Here is a 17477-nt window from a genome sequence, read left to right on the forward strand (position 1 = left end):
CTTTCTTTCTTTCTTTCTTTCTTTCTTTAGTGGGTTTATCGGCGGACTAAAGAGCTGCAGTGCGCCCCCTGCTGTACTGGAGAGAGAAGACACTCAACACTTCATTAATCTCTCATTCATTACACAAGAAGATTGATGTTTCTTCCTGAAAAATAAATGATAAAAGAATGAAAGGGAGAATTAGAATAACACGAACTTCTGGTGTTTAATAAAAACGAGGCATATAAGAATTTTATCTGACTGCGTGCAGGAGTTAAAACATCCCCAGAAGATGGCAGTAGAGTCACACTGTGAATACAAACCGCCGTTAAAACCAAAGAAGAGACACAAACATCAACCGCTGTGAGTTTACTTGAGATTTATTTTAACGTACTTGTTTTTTTCTCCTAAGTGTTTTATTGGGTGTAAACAGAGTCTTGTCTCTGTGTATTTTAGTGTTGATGATGGATGTGATGTGCTGTAAATCAGTAGGAACTGATCTGTCCATGCTGGATATTGATGATTTCATCACAGAAATCTCTCAGCTGAAGAAAGAGGTGGCGTTACTGGAGACAAAGCTGAGGTTAAGAGGAGATGAAGGACTGAAGAGAGAGGTTTGTACAGCTTAAACATCCTTTACCTGAATCAGACAACATCAAATCATTTCTAATCTTACTCTGTGTGGTTTGTTGTGAATCTTCCACACAGGACTCCGAGCTCAGTCTGACTTTACTCTGTTATACTGAGTCAAAGCACACAGACGCTCAGGACACTACAGTGTGTGACAGTAATCAGGACTTACAGGATGAGGAATCTACTGATCAAACCTCCACAGAGTCTCTGGATTCTGTCTGTAACGCTGGAGAACAGCAGCAGATCCTGCAGAACAAACTCAACATGTGTTCAGTCAAACTCATCGACTGCAAGAACCTCATGATGAAGATCAAAACTGAACCCACAGAAATAAAAACTGAACCCACACCTGATGAATATGAAGAAGACAAACACAATGATGGTCATGATTTTATTCTGACAGGTTTGTTTCCTAAATCATTGTAGTATTTGTAAAATTTTTAACTGTCGTGTGAGTACCTGTTTTATAAAGGAGAGTTTAAGTCACAGACTCATTAACCAAATGACAAAAAAATAAGGACTAAAATCTAAGGATATTATGACCTCTTTTGGAACAATAGACATGTAGGCTTTAAAAAAAACCAGAAAATTATTATTTTTCTCATTCTATTTTTTCTCATTTTAGAAGGGTCACCATTTAATGCAGTAAAGATTGTGAAAGTCTTTGTACCAATAAGAAGTGTCCATTTGACTTCCTCCTACAAAATATTGGATAACTCACCCAGTAAATATTCATTACATTTAATGTTTTGTCTTTGATCACTTTTTTGCAGTGAGTGTTGCCAAAATGAGATTTTGTGTGTGTGTGTGCAATTCCAGCTATTATCCAGCCATAACACGCTTGACTGCTGTCTTCTGTCTCTGTGTGAATACAGAAAAAGATACAGAATCTCAATTCATCTTTCTTTGTGTAAATAAAAGTGAATTTAATTGTTTCATGTCTCTTTTTAGATGTTAGGAGTGAATTATGTGTGGATGGAGAATTAACGTCCTCGACTCTTTCCTGCATCACCGGTGGAGAGACATTGAGCTCAGAGAGACATTTAAAGAGAAAACACACAGAAGAGAAACTCTTTACCCGCAGCAGATCTGAGATCAGCTTTACTACCTTACAAGAGAAGAAACTTCATTCAGAAGAACACAGAAAGAAGAAGAAGAGGAAGAAGCTTCATTTTCACTGTCAGCAGTGTGGGAAGGATCTTTTTGCAACAACATTTAATATAAACGTCCACATGAGGCAACACAGTGAAGTAAAGCCTTTCTACTGCACTGAATGTGGCCATTACTTCAGCACCAAACAAAATCTTGATGTTCATCAGAGAATTCACACAGGAGAGAAACCATACGAGTGTCCTCACTGTGAGAAGAGATTTAGATACAAACCTCATCTGAAGAGACACATGCGTTTACACACCAATGAGAGACCGTATCAGTGCAGTCAATGTGGAAAAACCTTTACACGGTCAAGCTATTTAAAAGCACACCAAAAAGTACACAGAGAAACTCTGTCAATGTTCACACTGTGATCAACGTTTCAATCTGAAATCTCATCTGATAGTCCATGAGAGAGTTCATACTGGAGAGAAACATTATGTTTGCTGTCACTGTGGAAAGAGCTTCTCTGATCCAAGTTAAAGTTTGCTCAATGTGAGAAGACATTTGCTCGATCAGATGTCCCGAGGACTCATCAGAGAGTTAGCACTGGAGAGAAACCTCACCACTGCTTGATCTTTGAAGAGAGATTAACTTATTTTAACCGAGGTAATGTTAGACCACAGGTGTAAATTCACAGTATATGGCAGCCACCCCAGCTGCCAGTATTGTTTTGTTTTTTGATTTTACAGCACACTTTTTTTGTTGTGTACGACCTGCATCTGTCCTGTATATTATTTATAAATTCAATAAAATATATAAGAAACTGAAAATAAACAAAAATGTTTTGTATTTTGGTTGCTGTCATGCAGTAATACAACATTAAATAAAAACAACAAAGAGCTTAATAGTACAAACATGCGGATTAAACCCATTAACTATATTACTCTGGCACATCAAATATCTCAAAACACTGATTATAAATGACAGATAATAACAGGTGCTAAACATATCTCGTAAACATTTAAATAGCAAGTTACAATCACTCCTCCCTGCATTACTGACATCATCATATCTGCACAAGAACGTAACGAGTTACAAAATAAAAGTCACCCATTAAGTCAACAGAATCGGACAGACCTTATACATCTTTAAATAGTCATGAATCTTAACATGTATGTTAAAACAAATTATGGGATTGTTTGATTGCTTGATGCAATTGATTCTGAAATATAATGTGTATCGTAGCTGCACATTTTTATTTGAAACAAGGATTAAAGACAAATCTAGAGTGACATTAATTAAATTTTCCACTAGATGGTGATTGTAGATTGTAGATGAGGACCTCAGCAAATGGAAATGTGTCAATCAAGCTGGTTAAAATAAAGATAAAATAATACTTTTATATCAAGTTTTGTTTAGATTAATATTACACACAATAAACTATTAAAACATGATTCAATTTTTTTTAAATCTATAAACAAAACATTCATTTGTCTTGTTTTTCACGCTAAAGTTTAAAATAAAAATTAAAACAACTTGACGTCACCTGCACACCACTGAGTTTTGTAAGTTTATGTGAAAATAAATGTTTCTGAAACATAAATCTTTGTTTATTTGTGAGGTATGTGATGAGCAGCAGGATTGAGAATCACTTTAAAGGGGCCATTCCGTGAAAATGTTAGCATTGCCACTTTGTAGGTTTGAGCAAAAATGTGTTGTTTTGGGTGTGTCTTTTAAAATGCAAATGAGCTGATGGAGTGCAAACACCGATCACAATGATGGTGGTTTGATTCAATTCAAACTCAATTGTGCTGTGAATTATTTTCTTTTTCTTTCTCTCTGCACTAAATGGCAGTGCTGTGGTTGGATAGTGTACATTAAAGGGGACATACTTTGAGATTTTAGGATGTAAACTTAATCTAAATCTAGGGTCTGAGCAAAAGTGTGCCGTTTTGGGTGTGTCATATAAAATGCAAATGAGCGGATGAAGTGCAACCACTGATCACAATGATGGTGGTTTGTTGCAATTGAAACTCAATTGTGCTGTGAAATATTTTATCTCTCTCTTTCTCTCCCTACTAAATAGCTGTGATGTGGTTGGATAGTGCAGATAAAAGGGGCGGTATTACCTTATTCTGACATCACAATAAGGGCCAAATTACAATTACCTATTTTTTCACATAGTTGCAGAGAATAGTTTACCAAAACTAAGTTACTGGGTTGATCTTTTTCACATTTTCTAGGTTGGTAGAAGCACTGGGGACACAATTATAGCAGTTAAACATGGAAAAAGTCAGATTTTCATAATATGTCCCCTTTAAGGGGGCGGTATTATTCTAATTAGATATCCTTATGACATCATAAGGAAAGCCAAATTTCAAATGACCCATTTTTGCTCACACCTACAAAGTGGCAATGCTAACAATTTCACGGAATGGCCCCTTTAAGAGACAGCTGTGAGTTCAGCACCACAGACAGCAGCAGTCAATCTGAACTCTTACTAATATTCACCACTAGATGGAGACAAAAGATTCAATCACACATCAACTCTGTGTGTTTACTATCTGTGTTGTACTGTCTATTCAAGGTTTAATTATTATTCAATCATTACTAATTATTATGAGCACAAATCATAAATGAGAGATCACATATTTTAACTCAATGTAAATCATATAGATGCAGTCTGACACAGAAATGAATATGACCAGTAACCAGTAAGCAGCTTGTGCGGAGTGAGATGAGGGTCATGAAGCCTTTGTGCTTACTTTTGCTAAAGAAACCATTTCCTGTTTTAACTCACACCTTCATCTGATTCACACGATTGTTGATCACAAGAAAACACAAAGTCACGTCAGGTTTCTATAAGCAGCAGAAAGTAAAACCACAAAAGTTCATCTCTCACATTGCGTTTATTATTTCCATTGGTTTAAAGCAGACTGGAAAGGTTTTATTGTCAGGTGCCATTTTGAAACCAGTACTGTATTTAATATAATGAATAATTATAAGATTTAATCAGCAACGGTTAGTAAAATTAAAAGCATATAAAACTATTTTAGTTTTCAGTAACTCTTCAGTCAAGCAGATTTGAGATTTTAATGTGATAAAAAATAAATTCTTCTTCCATCTCAGGAAACAAATCAAGCTGTTATTTTATCTTTTAACACTGTGCCAATGTTGTAAGTCAATCTTAATAAGTCATTGTGAAGGTTTAATCATCTGTTTAAGAGCTGATATTTACTGTAAGAGGTTTTATTGATTATATGAAGGAAAGATACAGTGTCTCATCTAGAGTGAAATCTTAAAGTACATATCTTATTTGTCACTTTGATCTCTTTAATAGTTAATTTAGTCGTGTGTGTCGACTGACAGTAGTGTAGTCGGTTAAAATCTCCTCTTTACTGAACGTGTCTGTAACATCACTGACTGAATCTTCATATTTGTGGAAACTGACAGCAGCGTACAGCAGATCATCAGAGGGGATTGTGGGTTGTGCTGATCCAGGACCTGAGAACATATAATACAAAAAAATTAAATAAATAACTCACTTTATTGTTTGAGTGTGCGTGTGTGTTTAAATGTGTGCGTCTGTGTACCTGGTGTCTTCTTGTGTCTGAATTTACAAACAATAAGAGTGATTCCTCCAAACAGCAGCAGACAAACACAAACACACACAACAATGATCAGAGAGAAATCTGAAAATAAACAAAATATTAACAATAAAAACATGAATGTTATTTATAATCTTCAAATTCATTATATATATTTAACATGAATGTACAACACATGCTGTACAACTAAAGTCTACTTTATTAAATTTCATAGTGTTGCTCTGTTCATTATAACATTTGTGGAGTTTTCAATCAGTTTTTATAATGCTGAGTAAAGTTACAGAAACACACAGATGATCTGTTAAAACATTTTACCAATGTATTTTTTTTTCAAAACAAATGTGTCTTCAAACAGTTAATGAGGTTTTATAAAACAAATGTCTGTCTCCTGCAGACTTCATATAAACTGTGCTCTTTATTTGAGGTTTTAATCTTGGTTTCCTGAATGTGTTTGTTAAACCTTTACACTTAAAATAAAGTTAGACCCTGAACCTTCAACTGTTTTCTGTGGTCGGAAAAAACACGTCAGTTCATCAAACAGAAAATAACACCTTTAGCGTATATAAGGCACTCTGGGACAAAATAATATTACATTGTGTTAAATTATGCATTTATATGATTCTATCACAGCTAATCCTTAAATAATCAGATTATTGGTCTTTGTTATAACAAATTAGTGTTGAGAAAAGTGGAGGTTTCACAGGTCAGACAAAGAAAACATTACAGTAACACACACACACACACACACACACACACACACACACACACACACATATATATATATATATATATATATATATATATATATATATATATATAAATATAAACTGTAAATATATATATATATATATATATATATATATATATATATATTTACAGTGTTCAGGGGCGCTGCTAAGGATTTTGGGCCCCATGAAAAGAATCTTGACAGGGCCCCCAACACAGCTGAGACATTTTTCATATTAATTTACATAAAATCATGCGCTTTTATGGTATTTTGACTACCAATGGGGTGAGAAAATTTTACCTGAATTAAGTGTTTACCCCATTGGCAGATCATTTTGCTTGTTTTAAGGACAATTTCACTTAAATTGTATATTAATTTGTCTTAAAACTAGACTTATTTACTTAGGTCATTTTGCTCATCAAGAAAAAGCACCTTAATTTAAGAATTTTTGATATTTCTCCTGAAAACAAGACAAAAAAACTAAGTAAGAAAGTCATTTTTTGCAGTGTTGAACATTTAACTAAAACTGTGTATTGTTATTTTTTCCAGCGTTTTCTTGACCTAACATGGGGAGAAAATTGAGTTCCCTTATCATGCACTTTTAACACTAGAACGGCCACCAGCAGTCATTTTAACCGCAACATTTAAACTTACGCATTGCGAAAAATGATTTTCAAGAAACAAAATTCTTAGTATTTTTTTCTTGTTTTCAGTAAAAATATCTAAAAATTTTAAATGAAGACTTAAATATTACATTTAAGTGATTTTGTGCATAAAACAAGCAAAAAAATCTGCCAATGGGGTAAGCAAATTTTTCTTGAATTTTTCTTGAACATACTGTTTAAGTTTTTTTTTTTGCTTACCCCATTGGCAGATTTTTTTGCTTGTTTTATGCACAAAATCAATTAAGTTTGATATTTTTGGTCTAAAAACTAGACTTTTTTCTTGGGTCGTTTTGCTCATCAAGAAAAAGCATCTTTATTTAAGAAATTTTAGATATTTTTACTGAAAACAAGACAAAAATACAAAGATTTTTTCCTCTTGAAAATAATTTTTTGCAGTGTGGTAATTATCTTTAACACTAGAACGGACAAGGCGTCATTTTGACCCTTTTGAAATTTGCACAGTCAATAACTTTGTCTAAATAAATCATAAAGCCTTGCTGCTCCCCGACTTTTTGTAAAACTACACGAATTTTCATTAAAACTAGTTTAAATATATATTGTGTGAATAAAAACAGAAATATAATCATTTCTATCTATAACGTCCACAGGCAGTCATTTTGCGCTGTTTAAATTGAGTTTTGCCGATTCGGCACAAAGTTGCCTGGATTATACAATTTGGGAGGACCGAATCATTTTATGATAATTGAGAGGGGGGAAAGGGGCCCACGGACTTTTGTGTTTCCTAAACAAATACCATTTTTTAATACCAGGAAACAGCAAATAGAATAATTTAAAGTTAATAATTTTTACTATTAAATATTTTTTGGCACCACAATTTTGGGGGCTTCTCTGGGCCCCCTCTAACTCGTGGGCCCCGAGAATCGTCATTGTTTACCCCCCCTTTACAGCACCCCTGACAGTGTTTACCAGATCAAACATTATTTAATTAAAATCACAATAAACAACAACACTGTCTGACACTATCTGTTTACATTAATGTTACTGACACTCGTAATTTATTTACATGGTTAAATAAACTTTTAATAGATATTAAATTAAATATTTTAAACCATTAAATAGTTTTACTAATTAAGACAAGACAGCAGTGCATAAACATCACTGATATGATAAATCATATTTATGAAAATGAAAACAAAGCAAAAAAAATATGTCGAAAAAAATATAATGAAACTAAATGTTCTTACCCCTTCTGATGTTTAACTGCTCTGGATGCACTTCAAACACACAAAAGAACATGATCAATTTGTGAACATTTTTGATAAAAACAAACAAAAAAAAGATTTTACTCACTGATCAGATTGAGTTGAACTTTAGTGGTCAGAGAAATGAAAGTTAAATCTCTCTCAGTGGTTTCTGCTCCACACCAGTAAACTCCAGCATCTCTCACTGTCACATTACTGATGGTCACAGTAAAAACACTTTTAGGAGATAAATCATTCAGTTTAACTTTAGATGTGTTGATGTTGGTGTTTTGGCAGATGTGATTTTCATCCTCTTTACAGAAGAGTTTTGAGACTTGATGTTTCTCTGGGATCTGACAGCTAATATTGACTTCATCACCAAGATAAACAGATTTATTCACCCACCCGTGTGTCAGCGCTGGAAACCAAATTACACACATATTAAAATTGTGTTTAAATTTACATGAATGAAATAAATGATGAATCATCCTCACCCTGTTTAATGTCCATCTGTATTTCAGTGAAGCTCTCAGTATATTGAGATAATTTCACTCCACACCTGTATGTCCCAGCATCTCCAGCATTCAGATCTCTAAAATACACCATCAAGACTCCTGCTGTGGTGTCATCATATAGAGAAACATCTCCATTCTTCATCCATTGATCCTGAACTGATAGAGATTTCCTCTCAGAACATCCATCTGATTCTTTACACAGATATTTTGGGTTATTTTTGTATTGAGGGTGATGACACTTGAAGATGATTTGACCTGCTGAGTATCCGCTCACTTTGACCACACCCACTTTACCTGTCAATCACAAATATCACATCTGCATCTCATCACATCTGAATGAATCAAATATTACAGCAACAAATACAGACTGTGTGAATTGACATGAGATGTTATTGAGAGTTTGTTTTACTCACTCATAATGTTGAGATGAACAGCAGTAATAATGAAGTAACTGTAGGAGTCTCTGTGAAGCCAAACTCCACATAAATAAACTCCTGCATCTTCTGATCTCACATCAGTTATTCTCACATTGAAGAGGTTTTTATCTCTGTCATCAGAAATACTGAATCTCTCTTTCTTCTTCCATTTGCTGTAGATCATCACAATGGACACTTTTTCTTTCTTGAATACGACCTTGTCATCAGTCTTATAATCCTGTGAATATTGACATCTGAAGTTTGCAGTTTCTCCAGTATTCACCATCACTGTCTGTGACGCAGCACAACATGAATCTGTCAATCACATATAAAGACATTTATTTCACAATCATCTGTAGTTTTGACATGATCAGCATGATGTTTAAAATAACTCACCTTCTCCCACACTCAGGGTCATATCAACAGACCATTTGTTATCAACCCCAATCCGGTATCTTCCAGAATCTTCTGTTTTCATATCGCTAATCAAGAACATAAATTTTTCATTTTTATCACGAACCAGTGTGAATCTTCCTTTGTTAATCCATGCATTGTGTTTCTCGTTATATAATAAGGTATTCCATTCATCTTGTTGCTTCTTTCGTAGATATTGTTTATAGTCATTGTACCAAGATTTCGATAAATTAACAAGAACACTTCCTCCAGAATATCCAATCACATCAAAGCATCTCACTGCACCTGTGAATCAGATTTATACTGTGAGAAAGCTCATCTAGTCCTTTCATTTGTCTGTAGAGTTATATAAATGAGTCAGAGAGTAAGATGAAATAAGTGTATGATGACATTAGTAAGCAGATGACATGATGAGTGCTGCAGTACAAAAAGAGAAAAGTTGTGACCTGAGATGATGAAGAAAGTGAAGATGAGGAGGATCTTCATTGTGAGTTGAGGATGTTAATCTTCTTGTTGCTGAATGTTCTCTGTGTGTCTCTACACATCTGACGACTATTCAGTTTCTTCCTCTTTATTTAGCTCTTATCAGTGTTAATCATCTTTACTGGCCCCGCCCATTATCAGCAGTCACTGAACGCTGGATTCATCATCACAGTCAAACAGCGCCTCTAGTGGGCAGCACTCTTAATGCACTACACTCAACGTAATGCTGTTTATATACACGATTTACAAATATAGATTCTCACATATTATTGTAACTATAAAACAGAAAGTTTTAGAAAAAAACACATTTTGATAGGATTTATATCACACTGCAGAATTGATAGTTTTCAGTTATTCGTAGATTAATGAGTTCCTGCAGTAATACACAACATTAAATAAACATACCCAGCTAGCAGAAAAAAGTTCTAAGAACGTTCCCTGAAAGTTCCCAAGGTTCCCCAAAACATTCTGCCAGCGTAAAAAGTGTCCAGTTTTCTTTAAGTTCTAAGAACGTTTCTGTGTTGTCTGAATGTTAGAGGAATGTTACATTTTACCATTTTTATACGTTATGGCAATGTTCACACAATGTTTAAAACAACAAATGTTTATTATATTGACTTTTTGTTATGTAAATGATAGAGAAACATTGCATTTTATTATTTTATAAAACATTATTTTTGAATGTTCAGTTAATATATTGCTGTAGAAAACACAATTCACTTAATAGGTTTAGATGTTGATGTTGTTTCATTTATAGTTACCATTATTGTGATTAGTGTTTGTTTTAGTTGGACTCTTGACACTTGACTTTTTGCTTGCTAGTTTTTTTCTCTGGTTGTGTTAACTTTGTTTTAATGCACCACATTTGTTATGAACGTGTAAAGTTAATAGTGTAATTATGTGGTTGTTGGTACATAATGGTAAAGATCATCACCTAATTAATTTATTAATCAAAAGTGTATTTTCCGTCAACAATGCAAATGAGATCCAGCTCTCTGAGATTTGTAATTTGTTAATACCCAGCATGCACTGCAGCATGAAGTTTTTCATTTATTTGTCACCATGATTGAGATTCATAGTCTGATTCTTGATGTTTGTGCATCCCAATTATACAGCAGATATTTTTTGTCCAAAGTTTCTTAAACTCCTTAATGACAAACTGCTGTGAAAGCGCTGGATCTCTTTTACATTTTTGACAGAGAATGGACTTTTGATTGGTGGGTGAGTTGGGTGATGGTCTTTGCCATTGTGTACCAACGGCCACAGAGTTACACTATTGTCTTTTCGTAGGAGATGTGGTGCATTAACACAAAGTTAACACAACCAGGAAAAAAATAGCAAGCAAAACGTCAAGGGTCAAGAGTCCAACTAAAACAAACATTAATCACAATAATTGTGACTATAAATGAAACAAAACATCAACATCTAAACCTAATAAGTGAATTGTGTTTTTTACAGCAATATATTTAGTGAACATTCAGAAATAATGTTTTATAAAATAATAAAATGCAAGCAATGTTTCTCTATCATTTACATAACAATTAAACAAGTCAATATAATAAACAGTTGTTGTTTTAAACATTGTGTGAACATTAAAACATGACATTGTCATAACGTTTAAAAATGGTAAAATGTAACATTTCTCTAACGTTCAGACAACAGAAACGTTCCTAGAACTTAAAGAAAACTGGACACTTTTTACGTTGGCAGAATGTTTTTGGGAACCTTGGGAACTTTCAGGGAACGTTCTTAGAACTTTTTCTTCTAGCTGGGAATACACTGAATAGAAGTTTCAGTAATTATAGTAAATTTAGTAATTATAATAAAGACAAAAGAATAACCTGTCTGTCTGTGCCACAAAAGAATAGACAATACGCTATACAATAAAACCTCGAAATGTCAGCTTTCAAATAAGAACTTCATAAAGACTTCATAAAGTTTATCGATTTAACAGCCCAGTTTCAGAGCGCCCCCTGCTGTATTGGAGGGAAAAGACGCGATTCCCTTGCATGTGCGTGTTTGTGAACACAACAAGCCTGCGTAATGGTTGCTTTACAGGGAGTAAATTTGATATTTGGCATCTATAAACAATAATATATTTATATACAGAATTATATAGTCTCCCCATCAGTGAATCACTCAATCTGTACTCAAATATCAAGAGTTAAAGGGGTCATAGCGTGAAAATCTGACTTTTTCCATATTTAAGTGTTATATTTGGGTCCCCAGTGCTTCTATCAACCTACAAAACGTGAAAATTATCAACCCAGTAATTTTGTTTGGGTAAGCCATTTTCTGCAAGCATGTGAAAATTAGGTCGTTCAGATTACGCCTGTTTTGTGAGGTAGGTAGCAAGGCGAATTACAATAATACCGCCCCCTTTATCTGCACTATCCAACCACAGCACTGCCATTTAGTGCAGAGAGAAAGAGAGAGAAAAGAAGGACTTGACAGCACAATTGATTTTAAATTACAACAAACTACCATCATTGTGATCAGTGTTTGCGTTTCATCGGCTCATTTGCGTTTTGAGGGACACGCCCAAAAGCGGCACAGTTTTGCTCAGACCTTCCATATTGCGATTTTAACATGCTATAATAAATTAACTGTGGAGTATCTGTGAGCTAAAAATTCACATACACACTCTGTGGACATCAAAGATTTATTTTACATCTTAAAAATAAATCATAATATGACCCCTTTAATACTTCAAATCAACCATGAAGCAGATATAGAGATAAAGAGAAAAACAACAGGCAGCAGATGAAGTAATGTTGAATAAAAAAAGATGATTTATTAAATAATCTTAGTTGCGTTCTCAAAGATTGTCGGATTAACTTCATCTCAGTAGAAGCAAATTTAGCAGGTGTTATTATACCAAGCATAGAGTGTGTACATTTACTGTTTCACAACATTCTCAGGACATCAATTAAATCCTTGAAATGGAGACCATTGGAGAATTAAAAGGCAATACAGCACCAACATGAGACTTATTAAGAAGAATAATGTAGAATAGAATAACTAAACTTAATTAAATTAATATTATTAAAATAATAACAAATATAATAATAAATCCTATCAAATGAAACATTTAGGTTTTTTAATTATATTTAAGCAGATGCTTTTATCCATAGCGATCTCATTGGTCGACCCGGGTGAAAGAGGGGAAAATCAACACAGTAGTCGAAAAATTACTTAACAAGTTCAATGTGAAGTCATTCATAAAAATCAATTGTTTTTGTTCTAGCAAGTTATCGCGTTGAGAATTCACGCTGAATTGGCGGTCAGTGTGTAAACACTTTAAGAGACTATGATGATATCAGTGTAGTTTGTGTCAGTATGTTTCTTCTGATGATTCTGAAGACTTCCACAAAAAGCGAACCTCTCTCCACAGATGGAGCACTGGTAAGGTTTCTCTCCAGTGTGAACTCTCTGATGAGTCCTCAGGCCATCTAATCGAGCAAACGTCTTCTCACACTGAAAGCATTTGTAAGGTCTTTCCCCTGAATGAGTTCTCTGGTGTTTCAATAAACTGTAATGTTGACTGAAACCCTTCCCACAAACATTACAGTGATGAGGTTTCTCACTAAGGTGAACTCTCTCATGAACTATTAGCTGATATTTCTGACAGTAACTTTTATCACATTGTGAACATTGATAGTGTTTTTCTTCAGAGTGAATATTCTGGTGTGATCTTAATGAACATGAATCCCTAAAGGCTTTTCCACATTGACTGCATTGATACGGTCTCTCATTGATGTGTATAGACAAATGTTTCTTTAGATTGGCTTTAGATCTGAATCTCTTCTCACAGTGAGGACACTCGTACGGTTTTTCTCCTGTGTGAATTCTCTGATGAACATCAAGATTTTGTTTGGTTCTGAAATATTTGGCACATTCAGTGCAGTAGAAAGAATTTTCATCAGTGTGTGTCCTCATGTGTCGGTTTATATTAGATTTGGTTGTAAAAAAATCCTTCCCACACTGCTGACAGTGAAACTGCCTCTTCTTCTTCTTCTTCTTCTTCTTCTTTCTGTGTTCTTCTGAATGAAGTTTCTTCTCTTGTAAGGTAGTAAAGCTGATCTCAGATCTGGTGCGGGTGAAGAGTTTCTCTTCTGTGTGTTTTCTCTCTAAATGTCTCTGTGAGCTCAATGTCTCTCCACTGGTGATGCAGGAAAGAGTCGAGGACGTTATTTCTCCATCCAAACATAATTCACTCTTCACATCTGAAAGAAACATGAAACAGTTAAATTTATTTTTATTTCACGCAGAAGGATGAATTGAGATTCTGTATCTTTTTTTTAATCACACAAAGACAGATGACAGCGGTCAGTCCTGTTATTATAGCTGCTTGGCTCATTATATATCAAATACTGTATATAGAATATTGAAATCATATGCAGGAGTTTTTGTTTTATATTTTTTGTTATAGAGACAATAACTAGTGAATAAAGACAAAATATTAAATGCAATGTCAAACTCTGAGATATTGAGCATCAAAGTTTTATCTCACCTGTAGATATCAAGGTTAAATTTTCTTTATATTATATAGGTTTATTTTGTGTAGAAAACAGTAAATTACAAAAAAATGACTATAGCTGCTTTTACAATAGGGGTGGGCGCTATAACTAAAATCTTCTATCACGATAGGATTCATTTTATACTATGATAACGATATGCATCACGGTAGGGGTTTTATGTTTTAATAAGGTTTATCTGTTATTAAAAATTTTAATACCATTGAAATGTTCATAATTCACACAAAAAACTTATACAAGCATAAAAAGAAGATAAAAAGATAAAAACAAAACAAAACGCAAGCTCTCTGAAGATAAACAGTCAACGATAAATGAATGATAATAAATAATTATGTATGTATGTATGTATGTATGTATGTATGTATATATATATATATATATATATATATATATATATACACATTTAAGGAAGAAAAGTGATTTAGTCAAGAGCATTGAGAGACGTTTCATAAACACGAGTGAGAAACAGAAGCGAAATTAGGTAACTTCCCCTTTAAGACGAAAGTCGTGAGTTTTCTCTTTTATGCTGCGTTCCAGGCGGGCTTTTAAACTCGTGAGTTACGACTTCAAAACCACGACTCACGACCTTATGCGTTCCAGGCAGCCTGTAACTCGTGTTTTTACAACCTTCTACCGGTGAAAGTGCACTGGAACGGCAGTCAAACCCGTGACTTCCCACCCGTGAACTCGTACTAGATCGATGTACTCCCAGTTCAGAGTCGTGAGTCGTGGTTTTGAACTCGTGAGTTACGGGTTACCGGTTGCCTGGAACGCAGCATTAGTTGTTCACTTTCTCTTAATCCCTAAATGGTCGTGTTTATGAGGATAGGCCTACTTTTGACGCATACATTTCTACCGGTTAATCATGTCTACCGGTTTATCGCCCAGCACACCCCTAGTTTAAAGGCAGGGTCACGTTTTTGGTCTTTTGGTTATTGGCTTAAAAAAACACTCATTGATAAAACAGGAACTCACATGATAGTTAAAAATGCTTAAAAACACTATACAAGGAAACATACCTGACAGAATAAAATCCTCATCTTCACGAGTGTGATATTACGGAGCCCTTCTGGTCACCCCCTGGAAAAAAGAAAACAATCCGTGATCACGGTTTTGTAATTCGTCCCCTCAGTTTATAAACTGTACTCACGGATTATTAAACTGTTCCCTCAGCTTTACAAACCGTGCGCTCGGATTAATAAACCGTACGCACGAGTTGACGGTCCGTGCTCTTGGATTTGTAAACCGTGCCCTCGGTTTTTGCAGTCCGTACCCACGAATTTGTGGACCGTGCGCACGCTTTTGCGGTCTGTTCTCGCAGTTTTGCTGGCTGGATTTGTAGCCCCTCCATCATTTTGGAGGTCGCTGTTCGTTCTTGTTCATTCTTTCCAGGTTTCCTGTTAATGTTTGATATTTTCAGAAATTAATAAAGTTTAAACCGTGTTAAGCTGTTTTATACGTTCCTAACTGGAAACGTGCTTTAATATTTACGAAATATTTTAATCGGATGCTGCAGTGAACAGGTGTCTTTGTGTGGAATTGACATGTTATTTGGATTTGTTCATCAAGTGGAATGGGTATTTAACTAACAGATGGTTTCTACATGTCCTATATATTTTAATCAATAGGCTTGCTATATATTTTCGTTTTTGGTTGCTCATTTCAGGTTCATGTTTTGTGTATTTGACATCAACTTGTTAGGTGGAATTAGAAGATTGTTAAGAGCTGCACAATTATAAACATATAAGTTTTATATACCTATAATTCTTAATTATTGTAAATCAATATTATTTGCATTTAACATCAACTTCATGCCAAACTTTTATTATGATTTACTTAATTTTTTGGTGAAACATTTTTACATTATGTTTATTATCTGAGCTAATGTAAGCAAAAAGTAGTTAGAAATTAAGTAGATCACATGTTAATTTAAGGATCAATGAGAAAATAATCATCAAAGGAAACTTCTGGGATGACAAACATGAGAGAAACTCTTTAAAAAACCCAGATAAGTTTGGAGTTTATTAATATTTAAACTTAAAATTTGTACTTTGTTAATTAAATATTGTCTTTGTCCTTGCGTAAAGTTTTTTTATCTGAATACTTGAAGTTATACTGTTATATTAACTGGGTAACAGCTTTCTGTGCAAATACTGCTAGAATAATCGTGACTATTTGTATTGTACGTATTTATTTAGGTCACAAAGTGTTAAAATAGCTGTGCTCTTTGAAATGTGTGTAAAAGAATCAATTTCTGGTCATATTTTTAATGCACAATGAGTGGGTATATGAGCCACACTCTGTAAAACATTTACTATGATTTATTCAATTTTTGGTAAAACATTTTATACTTACAAATACTGAGTAAATTTGAAAGCTTTAAATCTGGTATTAACAATAATTAAATTGATTTCCTATTAAAAATAAAATTGAGTAAAAATAAGTAATTGCAAATGTTAAGTATATGTAGCTGTTTTTTATGAATTTTATTTAAATAAAAAATGAGTTGAATTTACTTAATGTAAAGTGAATTTATTTCATACCATCCTTTATGAACGATGAACAAAGCAATTGTACACAATTATTTTATTGAACATTTATTTACACATGACATAACTCTACAGTCATCATGAAACTCCAAAAATGCCAAACAGTACATGTTACAAATACAATGAGCTGAATAAACTCTGAGAGGTTGCAGAATCACTTCTTAATTCCAGACAGGTGGATCAGCAGAATCCTGCACCTATATTGTAAATGTAATTACTCATACTCCACACTTACCAGGATTTTTGAGGAGATTCGGAGATGTTTATTGTCTGCAAAAGACGCAATTTCATCTGCTGCTGAATAAAACCCGTGTGCTTTGTTGATTTTTAAATTAACACCTTATCTACTTTGTTTGCCTATATTTACTCAAATAATAGGCTACAATGTAAAAATGTTTGATTGTCGATGTTATGTTGATGTTAAATACATAAAATATTAATTTTAAATGAGCAATTATTATTATAAGTTTTAAAACGTGTAAATATTTAAGTGTGAAATTCTCAAATATATTGATAATCAGATATAATAATATTGATTTACAATAATTAAGAATTATATGTATATAAAACTTATATGTATATAATTGTGCAGCTCTTAATAATCTTTTAATCTTACCTAATAAGCTGATGTTAAATACATAAAATATGAATTT

At 33.7% G+C, this 17477-nt stretch overlaps 3 protein-coding genes across 6 annotated transcripts in view; 1 reads left to right on the forward strand and 2 right to left on the reverse strand.

The window, feature by feature from the left end:
- The first annotated feature begins 61 nt into the window (after positions 1-61).
- LOC129445385 (uncharacterized) lies at positions 62-2547 on the forward strand. 3 transcript variants are annotated; one of them, XM_073866459.1, is made up of 4 exons: positions 62-342; positions 436-593; positions 688-1015; positions 1564-2547. In XM_073866459.1, exons 2-4 carry the CDS (start codon positions 441-443, stop codon positions 2136-2138), a joined length of 1056 nt encoding a protein of 351 aa, XP_073722560.1. In that variant the 5' UTR covers positions 62-342; positions 436-440; the 3' UTR covers positions 2139-2547. The 3 variants fall into 3 exon arrangements, with proteins under 3 accessions (XP_073722560.1, XP_073722561.1, XP_073722559.1); XM_073866460.1 differs by having other exon boundaries at positions 63-342; positions 469-593; XM_073866458.1 differs by lacking the exon at positions 62-342 and having other exon boundaries at positions 352-593.
- A 3262-nt stretch (positions 2548-5809) lies between these two features.
- LOC141354792 (polymeric immunoglobulin receptor-like) lies at positions 5810-9151 on the reverse strand. The gene is made up of 5 exons (XM_073860058.1): positions 8838-9151; positions 8404-8718; positions 8019-8327; positions 7913-7942; positions 5810-5820 (listed from the first exon to the last, which is right to left on the reverse strand). Exons 1-5 carry the CDS (start codon positions 9124-9126, stop codon positions 5810-5812), a joined length of 954 nt encoding a protein of 317 aa, XP_073716159.1. The 5' UTR covers positions 9127-9151.
- Positions 9152-12485: 3334 nt separating this feature from the next.
- The window catches only part of LOC129445359 (uncharacterized), a 38745-nt gene continuing 33753 nt past the window's right edge, over positions 12486-17477 (reverse strand). Inside the window, exon 2 of one of the 2 annotated variants that reach the window (XM_073866447.1) lies at positions 12486-13963. In XM_073866447.1, the coding sequence (XP_073722548.1) occupies positions 13038-13963 (926 nt within the window). In that variant the 3' untranslated portion in view covers positions 12486-13037. The remainder of the gene's footprint in view (positions 13964-17477) is intronic. The other variant, XM_073866448.1, reaches the window with a different exon arrangement.

This window comes from Misgurnus anguillicaudatus, chromosome 3 (assembly GCF_027580225.2).
Source record: "Misgurnus anguillicaudatus chromosome 3, ASM2758022v2, whole genome shotgun sequence".
Taxonomy (NCBI): domain Eukaryota; kingdom Metazoa; phylum Chordata; class Actinopteri; order Cypriniformes; family Cobitidae; genus Misgurnus; species Misgurnus anguillicaudatus.

Excerpts from the sequence above, each read along its gene's own strand:
- LOC129445385 (XM_073866459.1), top strand. The coding sequence starts at position 441 with ATGATGGATGTGATGTGCTGTAAATCAGTAGGAACTGATCTGTCCATG. Across the intron at positions 594-687 it reads ATGAAGGACTGAAGAGAGAG|GACTCCGAGCTCAGTCTGAC; the intron begins GTTTGTACAGCT and ends TCTTCCACACAG. Across the intron at positions 1,016-1,563 it reads TCATGATTTTATTCTGACAG|ATGTTAGGAGTGAATTATGT; the intron begins GTTTGTTTCCTA and ends GTCTCTTTTTAG.
- LOC141354792 (XM_073860058.1), bottom strand. The coding sequence starts at position 9,126 with ATGGTGAATACTGGAGAAACTGCAAACTTCAGATGTCAATATTCACAG. Across the intron at positions 8,719-8,837 it reads TGTTCATCTCAACATTATGA|GTAAAGTGGGTGTGGTCAAA; the intron begins GTGAGTAAAACA and ends TGTGATTGACAG. Across the intron at positions 8,328-8,403 it reads ACAGATGGACATTAAACAGG|CGCTGACACACGGGTGGGTG; the intron begins GTGAGGATGATT and ends TTTGGTTTCCAG.